The following is a 16,935-nucleotide window of genomic DNA, read 5'->3' as shown; positions in this document are numbered from 1 at the left end:
TCTCTCTTCTAAGTGCCACACTCCACGCAGCCTCCAGCCCACGCTCTGCAGGTTCTTACTGGAGAGAGGAGTATATTTTTATAATTCAAAACTTGAGATATATGGCCTGACAAGTATACCTAAGTCTACAAGGGGGCAGTGGTACAGAATACTTCAGTCTGGTTCTAGTCAAGTCATTCTAGAAAATGAGCCGAGCCAAGGGGGTGACCAAGACAGTAAAAGGACCTAGTGCCCCCTCTCCACAACTCATGTTCCTGCACAGCCAAGGGGGCTGACTCCTATTTCCACAGGACACCCTCTAGGTGAAGACACTGCCCTTAGAATGCTATTTAATAAGGGGGTGTGAGGGGGGCTGAAAAGACTCCTAATAAGATCTTAGGGGTACGTGGCAAGGACAGGAAGGGACTAGAAGTGATTTCTCAACTGATATGCTACCTGAATGGGATGCCACCCGGGCCCCTGGTACGCAGAAATGGAGATGGGAAATCAATCAAGTGAAGGACGGGGGGTTATAGTGGTTCTGATTCTTAATTTTATCTAAGACTGGCTTTGCCCCTGAGAATTTCGAGGCTGCAGGGCCACGAGATCTGACGTCACTTCGAAACGGCATCGCAGCAGCCTGGGGTCCGGGGCTGGCACGAATGCTGCGGATGGGGACCAAGGGCTGTGACTGCATCTTTTTCTCGAAATCCCCCCGGGGGCCCAGAGTTGGGCGCTCCCCTACGAGCTCATCACGTGCGCAGTCCAAGCTTTGCAAACCCAGCGCAGGCCTGTGGTGGTTTTTAGGGTTTTCTTTCTTTATGATTTCCCTTCTGTTCTCCACAGCTGATGATTTTCTGCAGAAAAACGGCTGAGAAAAAGAACCTATTTCATTTCCAGTTCCCATCACTGCGATTTCCACATGGATGTGACGTTGAGTCCAGCTTCCGAAATGCCCAGGTGACTCACGCGGGGACACCCCGGGGCGGGGCGCAGGAGTTTCTCGGGCGTCGGGCGAGGCGGGGCGGGGCGGGGACGGGGCGGGGACGGGGCGGGGCGGAGCGCATCGGGCCTCCCGCGTCTCCTGCGCCCCCTAGCGGCAGTAGACCACCGGCTCCGGGCGCCCGGCCCGCGTCACGTGACTGGAAAGTCCCTGGGTGGAAATCCCCGGCTGTCCGCGGGCGGTAAAACAGAAAGGGAAAAAAGAGAACTGGCAGTCTGCAGCCTTGGCGGCGGCCAAGTGCAACGAGCTAGGGGCCGCGGGGGCGGAGCAGCAAGAGCGGCCGCCGGGGAAACTGCGGCGGCAGCGGCGGCGGCAGAAGAGATCCGCACCCCCGGCCGGCGCGGCCCGCGAACTAACCCCGAACAGAGCGTCCATGGGGCGCCGCCTCCACCTGGCCCCGACCCCGACCGTGACCCCAGCCAGCTGCGCACGCCTGTCCTGACCTGCACTTGGGGTTTCTGCAGAGGATCGCGTGTCCCGAAGAGGTAACCCCCGCGTCCCTGTGCCGTCTCCCCCGGGCAAGGGCTGCGGGTGCGAATTTGGCAGCGACCCGCGGGCTGGCCCCGTCGACCTGGCCTTGGTTTTGCAGCGGTTCCAGAGGGGAGTTTGTTGGCCGTTTGTACCCGTTGTAGGTTCTGATCTGCTGAGAGTTGAGGGGGCCGAGCCAGATGTTGGGGTGACAGCCGGGATTCAAGGATCCAGCCAGCTGTTTCTTGCAGATAATGCAGAGAACTTGAAAGGTAGCTGCCTGCGGGGAGAGTCGCCCCCGGGGCCGCTTGGTCGCGGGTGGTCATTGGTGCTTTGCTCTTTGGCTTGTCTTTTTTGGAATCAAGCTCTGCATGCTTACGGCTACGTAGCCCTTGCAAACTGCTGTGGCCTCTTTCCAGATTGTTGTAGCACCAGCCCAAAGGTGTGGGATGTCTCAGGGGCAGCAAAACCCAGGGGGCGGGGAGCCAGGTCAGCTCAACTTCCCGGGGACGGCTTGCAGACACTGAGAGTTAAGCAGTGTCAGAGAAGTATGCGTGTAGCAGTGGGTGGTCGGCCTGCCTTTGGGGGCTCCAGTTTAGAGCATCTGCAGGCCCCTATCCCCCAGTCAGACTGTCTTTGTCAGCTGGGGTCGTCCCACATCCTGCCACCTGGCCTTTCAGGAAAGCCGTGGTATTAAGTAAGGAAGGAGCTCAGAACTTGTTGAGACCGCTTTGTTTGCAGTTCTCCCTGCCTCTGATCTTTCCTTGGAAAGCCGCTCTGGTCAATATCTCAGGGCAGCCTTCTGAGAGAACCAGTGTTTCAGGGTCCTCTGGACCACAGCCCTAATGTCCCAGAGTATTAAACAGCCAGTTACTGCTTCAGTCTCGGTGGTCTAAAGTGCTTCTTTTTTTTTTTTTTTTTTTTCCCAATTCTTTGTACAATTTTTGAATTTTTGGAGGGGTACTTTCTAAAAAGTCGATATTTGTTGATAAAAAGCCAATGACGTAACAAACATGAAAGAAGTGTTACAGGTAATGTTGTTTGTCTTTGCATATAAGGACATTACAGTCATAGCTCAGAAATTCTTTATCACTGGTCAGATTATTCTTTAATCTTAAGTGTGGAGAAGTCCAAGTCCTGGGCAGTTGGGCGGTGGGTTTTGATTTCTTTTAAGGAGGCGGTTCTGCAGGCCGTGCGAGGCTGAACCTATGAGTGAGGTGACACCGGGCTTTCAAATGTTGACATTTGCATGTCTTGCCTATGGTTCCAGCTCTCACTATTTGAGAACTTTGCTGAAAGATCTTAGGTGAAGAAGAAGATAATAGAAGAGTCAAAAAAGCAAAAAGAGGCTACAACTAGCTTGTTTCAAATCTTCCTCTTGTGTGTCTGTTTCCTTGTGAGAGGAGCAGGCACTGCAACCACAGGGGTAGTGTTCTGAGATTAGCAAGGGGCGGGTGCTGGAAGACCGGGCTTCTCAGCAAAGCCCTTCCCTTGGATGGTGTGGGACCTACCTGAGCAGGACCGGTACTGCAGTTGCCGTGGATGGAGACTAAGGTGGTCATGTGATTTCAAGCCGGGCAATAAGGTTGTCTTCATCTTTAGCCTCAGCATCAAGCTGATGGCCAGGCAGTAGAAGTATGTGGTCAGGCAGTGCTTGTTGAGTGATGGATGGACAAATGAATGACATCGTGAAAGAGGCATTTGCCATGCCACCAAGGGGAAGTGTGTGTGATATTTTTGTCCCTTCGTTGTGTCTGTGGTCCTGCCATGATTTTGCCCAAATCCACCTGCAAGGAATATCTGACATCAAAGCACTGATTACCATTTGACCCAGAGAATGACTTCTTCCAGGCACCATCCAGCTATCAGATAAGGAATCCTGAGCTAAATCTACCACCTCTAGAAGCAACCTCAGAGTCTTCTAGTCTACCTCTCTCCTTGGAGCGGGCCATGAGAATTTAGACCATTTAATCAATGGCTTTGAGAGAGCTGAGACCCACCAGGACTGGCTTCTCTGTAATCTAGGTTTCTTCTCCCTCTTACATTGGTTTAGCTTCTTTCTCAGCTAGAGGCTTGCCCTAGTAAAGAGTATGACACAGGAGTGGGATCAACAAATGCAGTGAAACTTCCTAGGGGCTCTCTTCATGCTCTGAAAATGTCTTTGTCTTCATTTTGGAAATTAAGATGGATGGCAAGGTACCCTACTAAGGGCCAGCGAATGTGAGCTGGCTCTCCACAAAGCTGTGCTCTGTAAAGATCCCACGTTACATCATTCCATCATTCCATGCTGTTGGCATGGGTTGGAGATGCTGGGGTTTGCCCCCCTCCTCTTTCATTTGTGCTGAGTGGTCCCTCTGGCTGAAACTTCTTTCCTTGTCTGCTTCCAGACTTTTATTTCTTTCCACCGGTTCATTGTGCTTGAAGATTTCAGGGTGAAGACAGGGTGCGAAATCCACCTGAGTGTTGGTACCTGGAGGACGATAATAAAATTTGGTTGACGGTTGAGTTGAAGTAATACAGTTAATTCTGTAATTATATAGAATATAATTCTGTACTTCCAATATCTGCTCTTGGAAGTATAGAATTTATTATTCTATTATTGTTATTATTATTCTATTTTTTATTCTGATGTTGTTAAGTTCAGTGGAGAGGTTCTGAAAGACCGCTGACTGTTTGCTCTTAAAATTGCAAAACATCTTGCTGGGAATAAGCTTTTTTGTTGGTTATAAAACATTCAGTTTAACTCTTTGTATAATACATTTTACAAGTAAATGCTTTATAAACATTTCTTTTGGAGACTAAAGAGAAAAGTCCAATCAATAGCCTAGGTGGCAGCATAAAATTGCAGGACTTTTCACAAAATATTTATTATCTTTCCAGTATAGGGAGGGAGTGCTTGAAAGAGGTCAATCAAGACTTTGCCTAAGAGCAAGGGTTGCTCGGTGGTGCTGTTAGGCAAGGAGCCAGACTTGTCAGGACTACATTGTGCCTGTAACTGGCATTCAGGGCGCCTAAAATCCAGTGGCTGCCCCGGAGCGGCATCAGGATGAAGTGGGATTTTCAGTCGGTTACGAGGCACCATACCTGTTGCTGACAGACAGGCTTGGCTCCCTGACAAATGTTACTGAAAACATGGGTTATTCCCCTCCTCCTCGTTGCCCACTCCCCGCCTTCCTTCTCTTGTTTAGACTAATCTTCAAAAGTGATGTAACTTAAAACAGTCCGGTGTGAGTTCATCTTTGGGGCCAGCTAGTACCCTGGGAGTAGAGGTGACTAAGATCTTTTGCCTACCGCTTAGGGTAATGACAAGATCAAACACTGGGGTTTCCTGCAGGCAGGTATACAGGAGTCATATCAAAGCCGAGCTAACGGCACGGGGTTTTCTTTCCCTCCTCTTCAGGTGTTGGAGAGCACCATGGCTGAGCAACTCCTTCCTCTGGCTTTGTATTTGAGCAATATGCGGAAAGCTGTGAAGATAAGAGAGAGAACTCCAGAAGATATTTTTAAACCCACCAATGGAATCATTCACCATTTTAAAGCCATGCACCGGTACACACTGGAAATGTTCAGAACTTGCCAGTTTTGTCCACAGTTTCGGGAGATCATCCACAATGCTCTCATCGACAGAAACATCCAGGCCTCCCTGGAAAGCCAGAAGAAGCTCAACTGGTGTCGAGAAGTCAGGAAGCTTGTGGCGCTGAAAACAAATGGTAAGACGTGCTTTTGTCTGGGGGCTGGGGTGGCTCCCACCAGCCTGGGTGCCCATTTCTTAGAAGGTAATAGCACCAGTACAAATCGAATCTCTTAAGGCCATAGGTACCTTAGTAGAGAGATTCTATAAGGGGCACGTAATGAAAGCAAGCTTGTTTTGTGAATATTTTAATTAAGGATATTTTCTAGTGTATGTTAGACAGCAGAGCACACTGAGGCTTTAAGAATGCATTTCTAGACACGATGCACCTATTAAGTATATGTGTACGGTATGTATGTATGACTTCTGTATGTAATTCTTGCAACTGTTTAATCATCTGTGAAATACCCTTCCTTAGCCAGTAATGGAAATATCAAAAGGCTTTAAGTTCAAAAGGAAAGCATTGTGTGAAAACTGGTAGCGTTTCCCACTGTCATTAGAAAATGCTTGTGATGATGGCCTTACACTTCTTGAATCAGTGACATTTTATGGGTTAACCAGTGACTGTTGTCAGCTCCTCCCTTACCTGGGTTCTGTTGCCTACAATCCCATGATATGAACTAGAAAGATACTTGAGATTTTTAGTGCAGGTTTTAGACCTCTACTTCATGTTTTTTTAGGGATTTCTAGTACTGTACTGCATTTCTTGCTGTCTGTGACTGTCTACCCAATGGCCTTTTATGACTAGTAGGTGTTTCCTGTTCTAAGCTTTACTGTTTTGTTTTTTATTTATTTCCTTTGAGCAAGAGTATGCACATCACAGAAACGTTCGAACATACTGTTTCATGCAGATACAAAATTCTACTTTATAAACGTAGCGAATTATTACAAGAAGCAAGTAGACTGCTTATGGTCTTAAGTAAGGCCTTTTTCTCAAAAGGCTCCTGTCCTCAGATCAGTGACAACCCTAAACCATCCCAATCAAAATAATACGTCGAAGGGCAAAATTAGTACATCCTTGTTGACAGTGAGATGATAAGAACATCAACTTAAATAAATTGGAACATTCACTTTGGCCATTTTTGACTTGGGTAACTTGGCATGATTGAGGGACATGTTTTTTTCCTTTGGTTCTGGAAGTTAGCATTACCTCAACATCTTGCTTTTATTTTTGAAGCATAGATTCTTAGAAACATAGAAAGAAAACTGGGGCTATGTAGTGTTTACGTTGTTCTTGGCATTAAGTCAAGTGATGCTTAGAAGTAGGTAATTATGTTAAGTCATCATCAAGGGGTTTATGTTCCTGACAGTCTGTGGTTTTAACTCTCTCCCATTTGGTTACAAAAAGAGGTGGGAGAGTTGGAAAGAAGAGATTCTGCCAAATTAGAAATGTGGTAGAAAGAGAAAAACCATATTATCATGAACTGAACTGAGATTTTAGGGTTAACTTGCTCTGGTTCCTTAAGAGAAAAAAATGGAATATAAAAAGTAAATACTTGCTTTGCAAAGATAGGTCATTTAAATCAAGGATTCACGCTCCAAACAAAACTACAAAAGCAAGTGCATTCTGATATCATTTTCTGAGAAGTAAGGATTTTTAGGCTCAGAATCCTTTTATTTCACCACTTGCAAAAAAGTTCCTTAAATTTCTGGAAAAGGAAGAAAAGATATTTAGGGGAAGGAAGGAAACAAATGACTTTTCCTCTCTGATTTTTATTAGCACTTTTTTTTTAAGCCTTCCCCCTATAGGAGGGCTCTACAAACTCAATGGTCTGTTTGGGGAGGGGGTGATTCACAAGTTTGCATTTGAGGATATGAGACTGTGGTGAATGAGGAAGGGAGTAGGTGGCATAAAATTGAAACTTCATGTGAAAAATTCCAACGTCTATTGGCTGCAGCGATTTCACTTGTATAATGAGTAGCCCTATTCCAGCTCACCCTGACCACACCCACTTGGAAAGTCCAGGGTGCACTTCGCACTTTAAATGTCTACACACCAGAACAAAAAGTACAATAGCTGTTGCTCAATTGCTAGTCAAATAACTTAGCGCTGGGGAATTCCAGATGTTACTTAGGGAATTTTATGCTGGTGCATCTCAATAAAGAACTGAAAGTAAGCACAAGAAGAAAAAAAGCCTTATCTTTGCTCTAGATTTTGCAAAGGGGAAATTTCAACAGAATGCAGTTGTTGCTACATTTCTGCCAAGACACAAGCCTTGAGCGATCTTTTTGGTTCATTTGTCTGAATGTTTATTTAGCTAGTTTTTCTGAGTGTGTAAATTGAACGGATACTGGCTGCGGATATATTTTTGAGGGTTTGTTGTTGTTGTTGTTGTTGTTGTTGTTTACAGTTGACTATAATTAAGATTTGATAAAATTTCAAATAGCTTTATTGCCCCACAGAACAATGTAAGAACACGATTGAACTTTTCTTTATAAAAACAATTATGCACTTCCCAAAAGAGACTAAGGAGTGAATTTTTTAAATATTAAACAGACCTCCAAAATGTTTATTCTTTGGAGTTCAAAAAGCAATGCAGTCTCATGAATTGTGGATTTTAACCTCTAAAAGTAACAAAGTGATAGAATAAAATTAGACCTATCTTTTTCTCAGAAGGCTCAAAATTCTTCAAGTGCCAGCCCTAAACACTGAATTATTTTCAAATGTAGACATCGAGGCCCTCTTTAACTCTGAAAAAGGACTCTAATTGCTAACAGGCGGGTTCACACAAGGCATTTCTGGGGGTGAGGTGGGCAGGCAGTAGGTAATTCAGTCTTCTCAATCCCACTTTACAGACCAGGAGAGGAAGCTCCCAGGCCCCAAAGGCTGTGGTGGGATGGTCAAGTCATGTACCGCTGAGTCACGGCCAGACCGTCCCTGTCTAGTAAATGGAGCCAGACCAGCTTCCTAGTTTGAGCATGTCACCCTGGGGGTTCTCTCTCAGAGTCAGAGAGCAATAGTGCCAGCGTCTTAGCCAGAAAATCAAGGCATGTTAGGAAGGAATGGACTTCAGAGATCATAATCCAATGTCCTCATTTCCAAAGGAAAAATACTCAGACGTTAAGGAATTTCCCCCCAAGGTCACCTAAACTAGTTAGGGCAGAGCGAGGCTGGAACCAAGGGCCCCTGACTCTCGGTCCCTGGTTCCTTGGCTCTGTTAGTATCAGTCATTAAAAATAAGAGTTCAAAGAATGATATATTTTTCTTTCGTTAAAGCTGTCATCACCTTGTGAAATGTTACCAGTTAGCCCTTCGACTAAGACATTAAACCACTGGCGTTTCTCACAAGCGCTATTGGGTCCCCGCATGGTAGCCGTAAGGCTAGTTTATTCTGTAAACCCCTGCTAGGCCTTAGATGTAGATTGCTTGAATTTGCTTCCCTTCTGTCCTCAGGTGACGGAAACTGCCTCATGCACGCTGCTTCCCAGTACATGTGGGGTGTTCAGGACACAGACTTGGTCCTGAGGAAGGCGCTCTTCAGCACCCTCAAGGAGACGGACACCCGCAACTTTAAGTTCCGCTGGCAGCTGGAGTCTCTTAAGTCTCAGGAATTCGTGGAAACGGGGCTTTGCTACGATACCCGGGTATGTTGTGTTTCCTCATCAAGCATCTATTGACAGAGCTCCATGGTGGCAAAACAGTACCTTCGGCCAGTCCCTGCTCTCAAGGAGCATGTGATTTGCCGGGTCACGTGAACTTGGCAAAGCAGAGTCGATGGAAAACACCAGAAGCCTCCTGTGGGATGGACCTGAGGCTCTTGTCACTGCTGGGGGGCTCCAGGGCAGCAGCTTCCCAGCTGGGGAGTCATTTTAGAATGATCTTTCTGATCTTGGGCTTCCCTGTGGCGTTTTAGTTGTTTTTCAGTTTGATTGCCCTTCTCATGCTTTACTGAGCGCCAGCCAATCAAATTCAGACGGGTGCCTCCCCATTTTCAGTCACAAGTTTGGGATTTTTGTGCACATTTGGATGAGGAGCGTTGACATTATGCCTCATCAGGGATTTTTTTGAAAGCAGGTGCTGTCCCCATCCTCCCCTACTTTTGAGTTTGCCTTGTAGTGGAAAAAAGTAAGGGAAGAAAACCAAAGTGGGGACAAAAGGGTGATCGTTTAAATGATAATTTCAAGAAAGGGTAAAAGTAAGCTGAGTGATACAAGTGATTGATTATAGAGTGAAGCCAGAATTGTTTTTTAGTGCAGAGTACATTCAGTGATTTCCTTTCTGTCCCCTTAGAATTGGACTGATGAATGGGACAGCCTTGTCAAAATGGCATCCACGGACATACCAGTGGCCCGCAGTGGACTTCAGTATAATTCACTGGAAGAAATACACATATTTGTCCTGTGCAACATCCTCAGAAGGCCGATCATTGTCATTTCAGGTGAGATGCCTGCTGAGGGCTTACCTGTATTTAAGTGCTTTTCAGCTTTAGCGCTTTACCTCTTAGCAAAACCCATGCTACCAAAGGTTACAGGAGACCATAGTTGAATGGAATCTGATGAAAGCCACGGAGGACCTTATTGTTTCTTTCTGTTTCCTTAAACAGACAAAATGCTGAGAAGTTTGGAATCGGGTTCCAATTTCGCTCCTTTGAAGGTGGGCGGAATTTACTTGCCTCTCCATTGGCCTGCGCAGGAATGCTACAGATACCCCATCATTCTCGGCTACGACAGCCAACACTTTGTACCCCTGGTGACCATGAAGGACAGTGGACCTGGTGAGAAAACTGAACATCTATTCACATTTGTACTTGCTGTTAGATACTGGTACACCCCGTTCCTCCTGAACGTCAGGGTTTGCTTTTTTGCTCCTTATTGAAAGTCTCATTTAAGTGTATTAGTTTTATTGAAATACAGTGTTCTGTCAGTTGTTTAGCAACAGTGATGCAATAACAGTCATCGTAATGTGCCTGCAACTTTTTGTCTATAGTTTGGGAAGTACTTTCAGCATGTTAGTGGCAAGTGGGAGATAATATATATTACTGCTACCATTTCTTAATTAGTCCATAATACAGTGCCTGGCATGGGGCAGGTAAATGTCTGGCAGGTTAGCTATTATTGTAGTAGCTTAATGAGGAACTAATAAGGCACTTTACAAAGGCTTAGGTACATTATTTCATTTCACTTCATCTTCACAGCATCCCTGTGGATGCGATAGCCTTATAGTACAGATGAGGCACTTGAAGGCCAGAGAAGTTAAATAACTTACCTGATGTCACAGAGATGGATGGTAGCAAAGTCAGGACTCGAACCCAGGTCGGTCTGGTTCTGAGTGTGGGATTTAACCAATAAGACCTACTGTCTCCAGGCTGCTTAATATGCTGTGGGCCTCCTGGAAACCGTGTAGGGTTTTTTTGGTTTTTTTGGATTTTTAAAATTTTGTTTATTTTTGGCTGCATTGGGTCTTCGTTGCGGTGCGCGGGCTTCTCATTGCGGTGGCTTCTCTTGTTGTGGAGCACGGGCTGTAGGTGCATGGGCTCAGTAGTTGTGGCTCCCAGGCTCTAGAGTGCAAGCTCAGTAGTTGCGGCGCACGGGCTTAGTTGCTCCGCGGCATGTGGGATCTTCCCGGACCAGGGCTCGAACCCGTGTCCCCTGCATTGGCAGGCGGATTTTCATCCACTGCACCACCAGGGAAGTCCCAACCATGTGTTTTTTTATTAGAGTTTAGCACAGTTCGTTTCCCCATTTGATTTTGTGGCTAGATAATACTTTTCCACTCTGTAGTTGTATCCTTTCTGCATTTTCAAAATGTAGTCGTTATATATATGGCCTCACACATAATCTCATTTAGTAGAATCATATTTTGCTGATGTGTTATTTTTTTCCCTCAGAAATCCGAGCTGTTCCACTTGTTAACAGAGAGAGAGGAAGATTCGAAGACTTAAAAGTTCACTTTTTGACAGATCCTGAAAATGAGATGAAGGAAAAGCTCCTGAAAGAGTACTTGATGGTGATAGAAATCCCTGTTCAAGGCTGGGACCATGGCACCACCCATTTAATTAACGCTGCAAAGTAAGCAGTTTGTTTTTTGCTCTATCCTTTGTCATCTTTAAGCTGCTGCTACCCCAAAGACCAACAGTAGAGTTATTTGAAGCTGGTTTCCTCCAGCGTGAAACAAGTTTAGGGGCTTGTGTGTGAGTCAGAGACAATCACTTCAGGTAGCACTAACTTGGGTTTCAAATGGGAACAAGTAATTTATCCAAAATGATTTTTCTGCATATCTGGATGCTGAGCGTCAGCCCTGTGGCTTTAAAAAGTGCGTTCACATCAAGGATGGGTTGTTTTTTTTTTAATTGCCCTAGACTAGCAAGCGAAAATTCTTAGAAACAAAACACTCATTCTCCTGGCTTCTGGGTAAGGCAGACACACCAGACACAGACTGAGCTGTAGAATGTGTTTATGTGGCAGGCACGTGACTTTACCACATGGGGTGGGGAGGAGAGACCCAGGGTGCAGGTTGTACAGATATCAAAATTGTAAACACTGGCTTGATGATAAAGAGATGCCTATTTCCTAGAACTTGAAATGCACAAGACCGAGAAGGCCTAAGAGAATCGGTTTCTCAGGGTGGAGATGAACAAATTACAGAGTCAGAAGTCAGTAGGTAGCGCCTGATGGTGTGTATGCCTCTTAGTTACTGCTGGTGGCAGTTACCGCAAATAGAGACCAGGTGCACGTTTAAAATTAATAAAATAAATTAATAAAGCAAAATACAGAACACATTACAAGGTAGTTTGTACTATAAAGTAAGCTCATCGCAAATGAATACCCTGAATAATGTTTCACTAGAAATTTGATCTCTGAGAAGTTAGAAAGTAAAAGTGACTTTTTCAAAGAGGAAGAGGGTAATTAAGTGTAGAAGCAGCCCCTGAGTAGCCCTTTCTTTAGAATTATCTATAATTTGGGGTGGACCAAAATTAATTAAATAAGACTGATTCTCGAAATAATGACGTCTTCTCAACAGTATTGGACTGTGTTACGTTAGAGGTGCAAAGTCTTCGTCATAGGCTGCGTTTCAATGAATGGTTATGAAATTATCACCACAGTCCACATTTTAAAAGTTTGCTCTATGATCTAGTGGTGTAAAATCGTGTGTGTGTGTGTGTGTGTGTGTGTGTATGTGTGTAGTCTCATGTTTTTCCTTTTGGTCTTTAGGTTGGATGAAGCTAACTTACCCAAAGAAATAAACCTGGTAGATGATTACTTTGAGCTTGTCCAGCACGAGTACAAGAAGTGGCAGGAAAACAATGAGCAGGGGCGGAGAGACACGCACCCCCAGAATCCTTTGGAACCTTCCGTCCCCCAGCTTTCTCTCATGGACATCAAATGCGAAACGCCCAACTGCCCTTTCTTCATGTCCGTGAACACCCAGCCTTTGTGCCACGAGTGCTCGGAGAGGCGGCAAAAGAAACAAACCAAAGCCCCAAAGCTCAGCTCCAAGCCGGGCCCTGAGGCGCTGCCCCGCCTGGTGCTCGGGGCCTCCCGGGGGGAGGCCTGGAGCCCCGAGGAGCCCGCCGGGGGTCCCCACTCAGCCCCTCCGACAGCACCCAGTCTCTTCCTGTTCAGCGAGACCACGGCCATGAAGTGCAGGAGCCCCGGCTGCCCCTTCACCCTCAACGTGCAGCACAATGGCTTCTGCGAGCGATGCCACAACGCCCGGCAGCTCCCCGCGGGCCACCGCTCGGACCCCGCGCAGCATCTCGACCCCGGCAAGTGCCGAGCCTGCCTCCAGGACGTCACCAGGACGTTTAATGGGATCTGCAGCGCTTGCTTTAAAAGGACTACAGCCGAGCCCGCCCCGAACCTCAGCTCGAGCAGCCCCCTCTCCTGCCACCAGCGCTCCAAGTCTGACCCCTCACAGCTCGCACAGAGCCTCTCCCCGCACGCCTGCCGCAGAGCCGGGCCCGAGGCTCCCTCTGGCCGCCGCTCCCCGGCCGCACGGACTCCAGGGGACAGGACGGGGACCAGCAAGTGCAGGAAAGCGGGCTGCATGTACTTTGGGACTCCAGAGAACAAAGGCTTTTGCACGCTGTGTTTCATCGAGTACAGAGAAAATAAACGTGAGTGAGAGGATGGGTTTCACCCCTGTTTCAAAACCCCACGTAGAAGGCAGTTTGCCCCTGAAATTCAAGAAGGGAGCCCCTTCAAGAAGGGGCTGTGGCGTAGAGTGTGCCTTGCGTGGGGGGACAGTCACAGTGGCTCTGCCGGCACACGTGGAAGCAGAAGCACAGAACAGCATGTTCCAAAACCCACAAGAGCCCTGTGGGTAGAGTTCAGAGAATTTGTTTTTATAAGGTCATGTGGTGTAGTGTTTGTAAGGTAGAATTTAAACGAGACTTCTTTTGAAACTCTGGCATACTAGGGAAAATTCAAAACCTGATGAGCGGTAGCTGGAAAGAGAGCGGCCTTCACTGACGTTGTAAGAGTCCATTTGTGGTTTTTGAAATCTCAAATTTGAAAGAAGGACGGGCACTTTATGTCTCTGCTTGTTCTGTTACTGTGACCGACCAGTGCGGCATGTTCCAAAGGGAGAGATCTGTAAAGTCAAAGATGTTTTTATTTTAGTATTATTTCTCTTGGCTATTTTGCTAGGTTTCTGAAAGGTTGCTCTCGTAGGTAGAGCGCAGCTGGGCTAATCTGCATTAGGAACCTGTCTGTTTCTCTGACGTCAGCGTCTGTCCGCTTGGTGAACCGTACATGTTGCTGATGAGCCTCTGCTCTCTTGTAGATTTTGTCCCTGCCTCAGGGAAAGCCAGCCCCACGGCCTCCAGGTTCCAGAACACTGTCCCCTGCCTGGGCAGGGAATGCGGCGCCCTCGGAAGCAGTGTGTTTGAAGGATACTGTCAGAAGTGTTTCATCGAAGCTCAGAATCAGAGATTTCATGAAGCGAAAAGGACTGAAGAGCACCTGGTGAGACATCTTGAGGGACTTCCCCCTCTCCTGTGGGCCCGGCCTCCTTGCCGGAGTGATAAGCAGGCTTTCCTCCCTGCTGAGTTCCAGGGAAAAACCAGGGGAAAAGTCAGCCTGGCCCCCAGGGCTGGAAGCGCAGCAGTTCCTATTGATTTTCATGGCCTAAGTTTACTTTAGATTCATTTTAAGAAGCAAATAAAACCAGCCGTGGAATAAAACCCGTTAAAGCCTCCGAAAAGCCAAATGGCAATCGGAGACTTCTTGGATTTGTAGCAGAAGTGCAGACTTTCTTAAATAATCCTCTTATTATGAGATAGAAGGAAGAGGCAGAACATCCCGGGTGCCTCCACTTACTGGCATATAAGAAAAGCAAACATTCATTGATAGACGCCTCTCCTACTGGTTGGAGGGTGGTAGGGAATCGGTCTAAATGAGGGCACCTTAGTATTAATCCAGATGGAAGCGAGCCGGGCCAGCCTTTGCCGGCCTCCGTGTTAGGGTTGGTGGTTCCACCGGGCCTCCCTGGGGCCAGGTCTGTTCTCATGGGATGGGGAGGAGAGGTCCTTGGAGGCTCCCCCTGTCCCCTTGGTCAGGCAGATGCCCTTCACCACACCCAGCCCTTTGTAGAACCCACACCGTCGGATGAGATGGCACCGTGTGGTCCCTGAACAACGAACGTGACAGTGGTTCTCTCTGCTTTCTCCACCCAGAGGGCGAGCCAGCACCGAGACTTGCCCCGAGCCACCCAGAGCACCTCCTGGCCCAAGTGCACGCGGGCCACCTGCAGGGACGTGCTGGCCTGCTGCAGCCAGGAGCTGTGCATGGAGTGCCAGCACCTCGGCCAGCGCGTGGGCACCAGCGCCCGGCGGCCCGAGCCCGTCCCTGAGGAGCCCCCCACGCAGCGCTGCCGGGCCCCCGCCTGTGACCACTTCGGCAACGCCAAGTGCAACGGCTACTGCAACGAGTGCTTTCAGTTCAAGCAGATGTACGGCTAACCTGACCCAGGGGGCCAGCCCCGGCCCGGAGGGGCCTGGAGCCTTAGCCCGCACGGTGCTGTGTTCTCTGCGCCCCCGGTGCCACCCGAGGGTCCGGCCCTGCACGGCGGGCCCGGGGTGTCTCTGAGCAGGGGAGGAAAGAAGCTCTTGGTCACCGGCCTGGCATCTGAAGCGTGTGACTGGCCGCAGGTGGTGTGGGCTTCAGCCCAGAGCTCCTCCTCCTCTCCTTCCAAGCAGGCGGCCAGGAACCTCATGGACTCAGAACACGTGCCAGGACTGCTGCGTCATCTTTCGAGAAAAGGGGAAAGACGCAGGTCAGGCGGGCTGGGAAGCTCGGAGCCAGTCCCCCTGCCCTCCATCAGCAGTTCTCGGAGATGGCGAGCTGAGGCCCGCAGGCCCTGTGCCGGAAGCTCGGGAAGCTCAGGGATAACGGGCAGACGCGGAGTGCCAGTCGTTCATGGTTTTTCCCTCCCTGCCTCGTTCCTTTCCCACGGAGCCGGCAGAAGCAGAACCGTCCACAGACTGATGCCGAGGCTGCTGGGACTGAACAAGTCCACGGTGAAAAGCACACCAGCTGCTCCTTGCGATATGCACCTTGTAAAACTCAGAGTATTCTCAGTGGGCACATGTGTAACTCTTTTGGTGATCACTGTCTTTACTTCTAAAGGTTAACTTGAACTGAGGTGAGCATAAACCTGTATACATGCATAATGGCCCCTTGTGTTATGTATGAGGGAATTTTGTTTGTTACGTTGTGCTGCTGCCCCAGAAGTTTAAGTAAGAAGACTGACTGATAATAATAACCTATTTTCTGGTTGTTGTAGGGGCAAGCATGACTCTAGACACAGCCCACGTGAACTCCACCAGCAGACTTTTGTGTCTGTGTAATCACTTTATTTATTTTATTGCAAACTTTCAGGTTATTTAAGTGAAGCTGTTTCTTCTGGTCTGCAGAAATTGCTATACTGTCTTCTTGAGATAACATACTGGCTCTCAGTCATGTTATAGACACAGCAAACTCCTGACCACAGTAGGGGAGTTGACCTTTTCCACACATTTTGGAAAGAAGAAGTCGCATCGAAAATAAATTCATTAAACTCTCACGCTTCCTCGTGAAACTTTGGCCAGAGCCACTTCCCAGCCCTCCGATGAGAAACCGTTCTCCACAGTGTATAGATGCTTCTGCGTATCCTACCTCCTTAGAGAGACGATTGGGAAGGAGCAGGGATGAGATTGGAGAAGGTCACGGGGAAATATGGAGCGTTTGGTGATGGTTTTGCTTGCTGTGTTCATGCTGTGTGCTGGGGTGCAGGGCAGTGACCTCGTGGCCACCTTAGCATTGGGACAGCACAACCTTGTAACCATGAGTACGAGGAAATTTCTTTCTGTCCTTGGCCTGCAGTTTCTCTGTGTGTTTTGTGTTGCTTTCATACTTGTTCTAGAAGAAAAAAGAAGGGAAACACATTGTCCCCAGAGGTAAAGGCTGCTATTTTTTTTTTTTTCGAGGGTCTGGACTTAAGACCTGAAAATTTTGGCAATCTATAACTAACTCTCCATAGTCTTTACTTGTCCTACGTGATGTGTTTTCCCCTTGAGATACCATAAGCCTTTTTCCTTGACAGATCTCTTTATAATGTCTTTCTAAAGATTTCAGATAAACTTCAGTGTTTTCATTTAGTTCTTTTGAAGTTGCTCTTTTAATATTTTATATGTATCAACATTTTCATTCTTAATGTGAATAAATGGAATTATTTATACTTATTATAGAAAACATTTGAAATTTGCACATTTAGTTGTCTCTGATAGAAAACTGTAGACTCTCTATTGGCTTTCTTCAAGTTTTCCTAAATTTAAATGTAACTTTTCACAGAAGTCAAGATTAAAAAGTAAATTATTTAAGAACAAATTTTGATGTTTTCTGTTTACGAACGGTGGAAGAAAAAGGCCCCAAT

General features: G+C 47.2%; 1 protein-coding gene across 2 annotated transcripts; it reads left to right on the top strand.

Moving 5' to 3' along the window:
• The first annotated feature begins 1,180 nt into the window (after nt 1-1,180).
• Nucleotides 1,181-16,889, top strand: TNFAIP3 (TNF alpha induced protein 3). 2 transcript variants are annotated; one of them, XM_036871975.1, is made up of 9 exons: nt 1,181-1,467; nt 4,851-5,160; nt 8,476-8,666; nt 9,313-9,460; nt 9,626-9,796; nt 10,910-11,090; nt 12,234-13,138; nt 13,807-13,988; nt 14,699-16,889. In XM_036871975.1, exons 2-9 carry the CDS (start codon nt 4,866-4,868, stop codon nt 14,981-14,983), a joined length of 2,358 nt encoding a protein of 785 aa, XP_036727870.1. In that variant the 5' UTR covers nt 1,181-1,467; nt 4,851-4,865; the 3' UTR covers nt 14,984-16,889. The 2 variants fall into 2 exon arrangements, with proteins under 2 accessions (XP_036727870.1, XP_036727871.1); XM_036871976.1 differs by lacking the exon at nt 1,181-1,467 and adding an exon at nt 1,492-1,722.
• Nucleotides 16,890-16,935: the final 46 nt, after the last annotated feature.

Source organism: Balaenoptera musculus, chromosome 12 (assembly GCF_009873245.2).
Source record: "Balaenoptera musculus isolate JJ_BM4_2016_0621 chromosome 12, mBalMus1.pri.v3, whole genome shotgun sequence".
Taxonomy (NCBI): Eukaryota; Metazoa; Chordata; class Mammalia; order Artiodactyla; family Balaenopteridae; genus Balaenoptera; species Balaenoptera musculus.
Note: the sequence above shows the minus strand (reverse complement) of the source record. Positions and strands in the feature narration are given on the sequence as shown.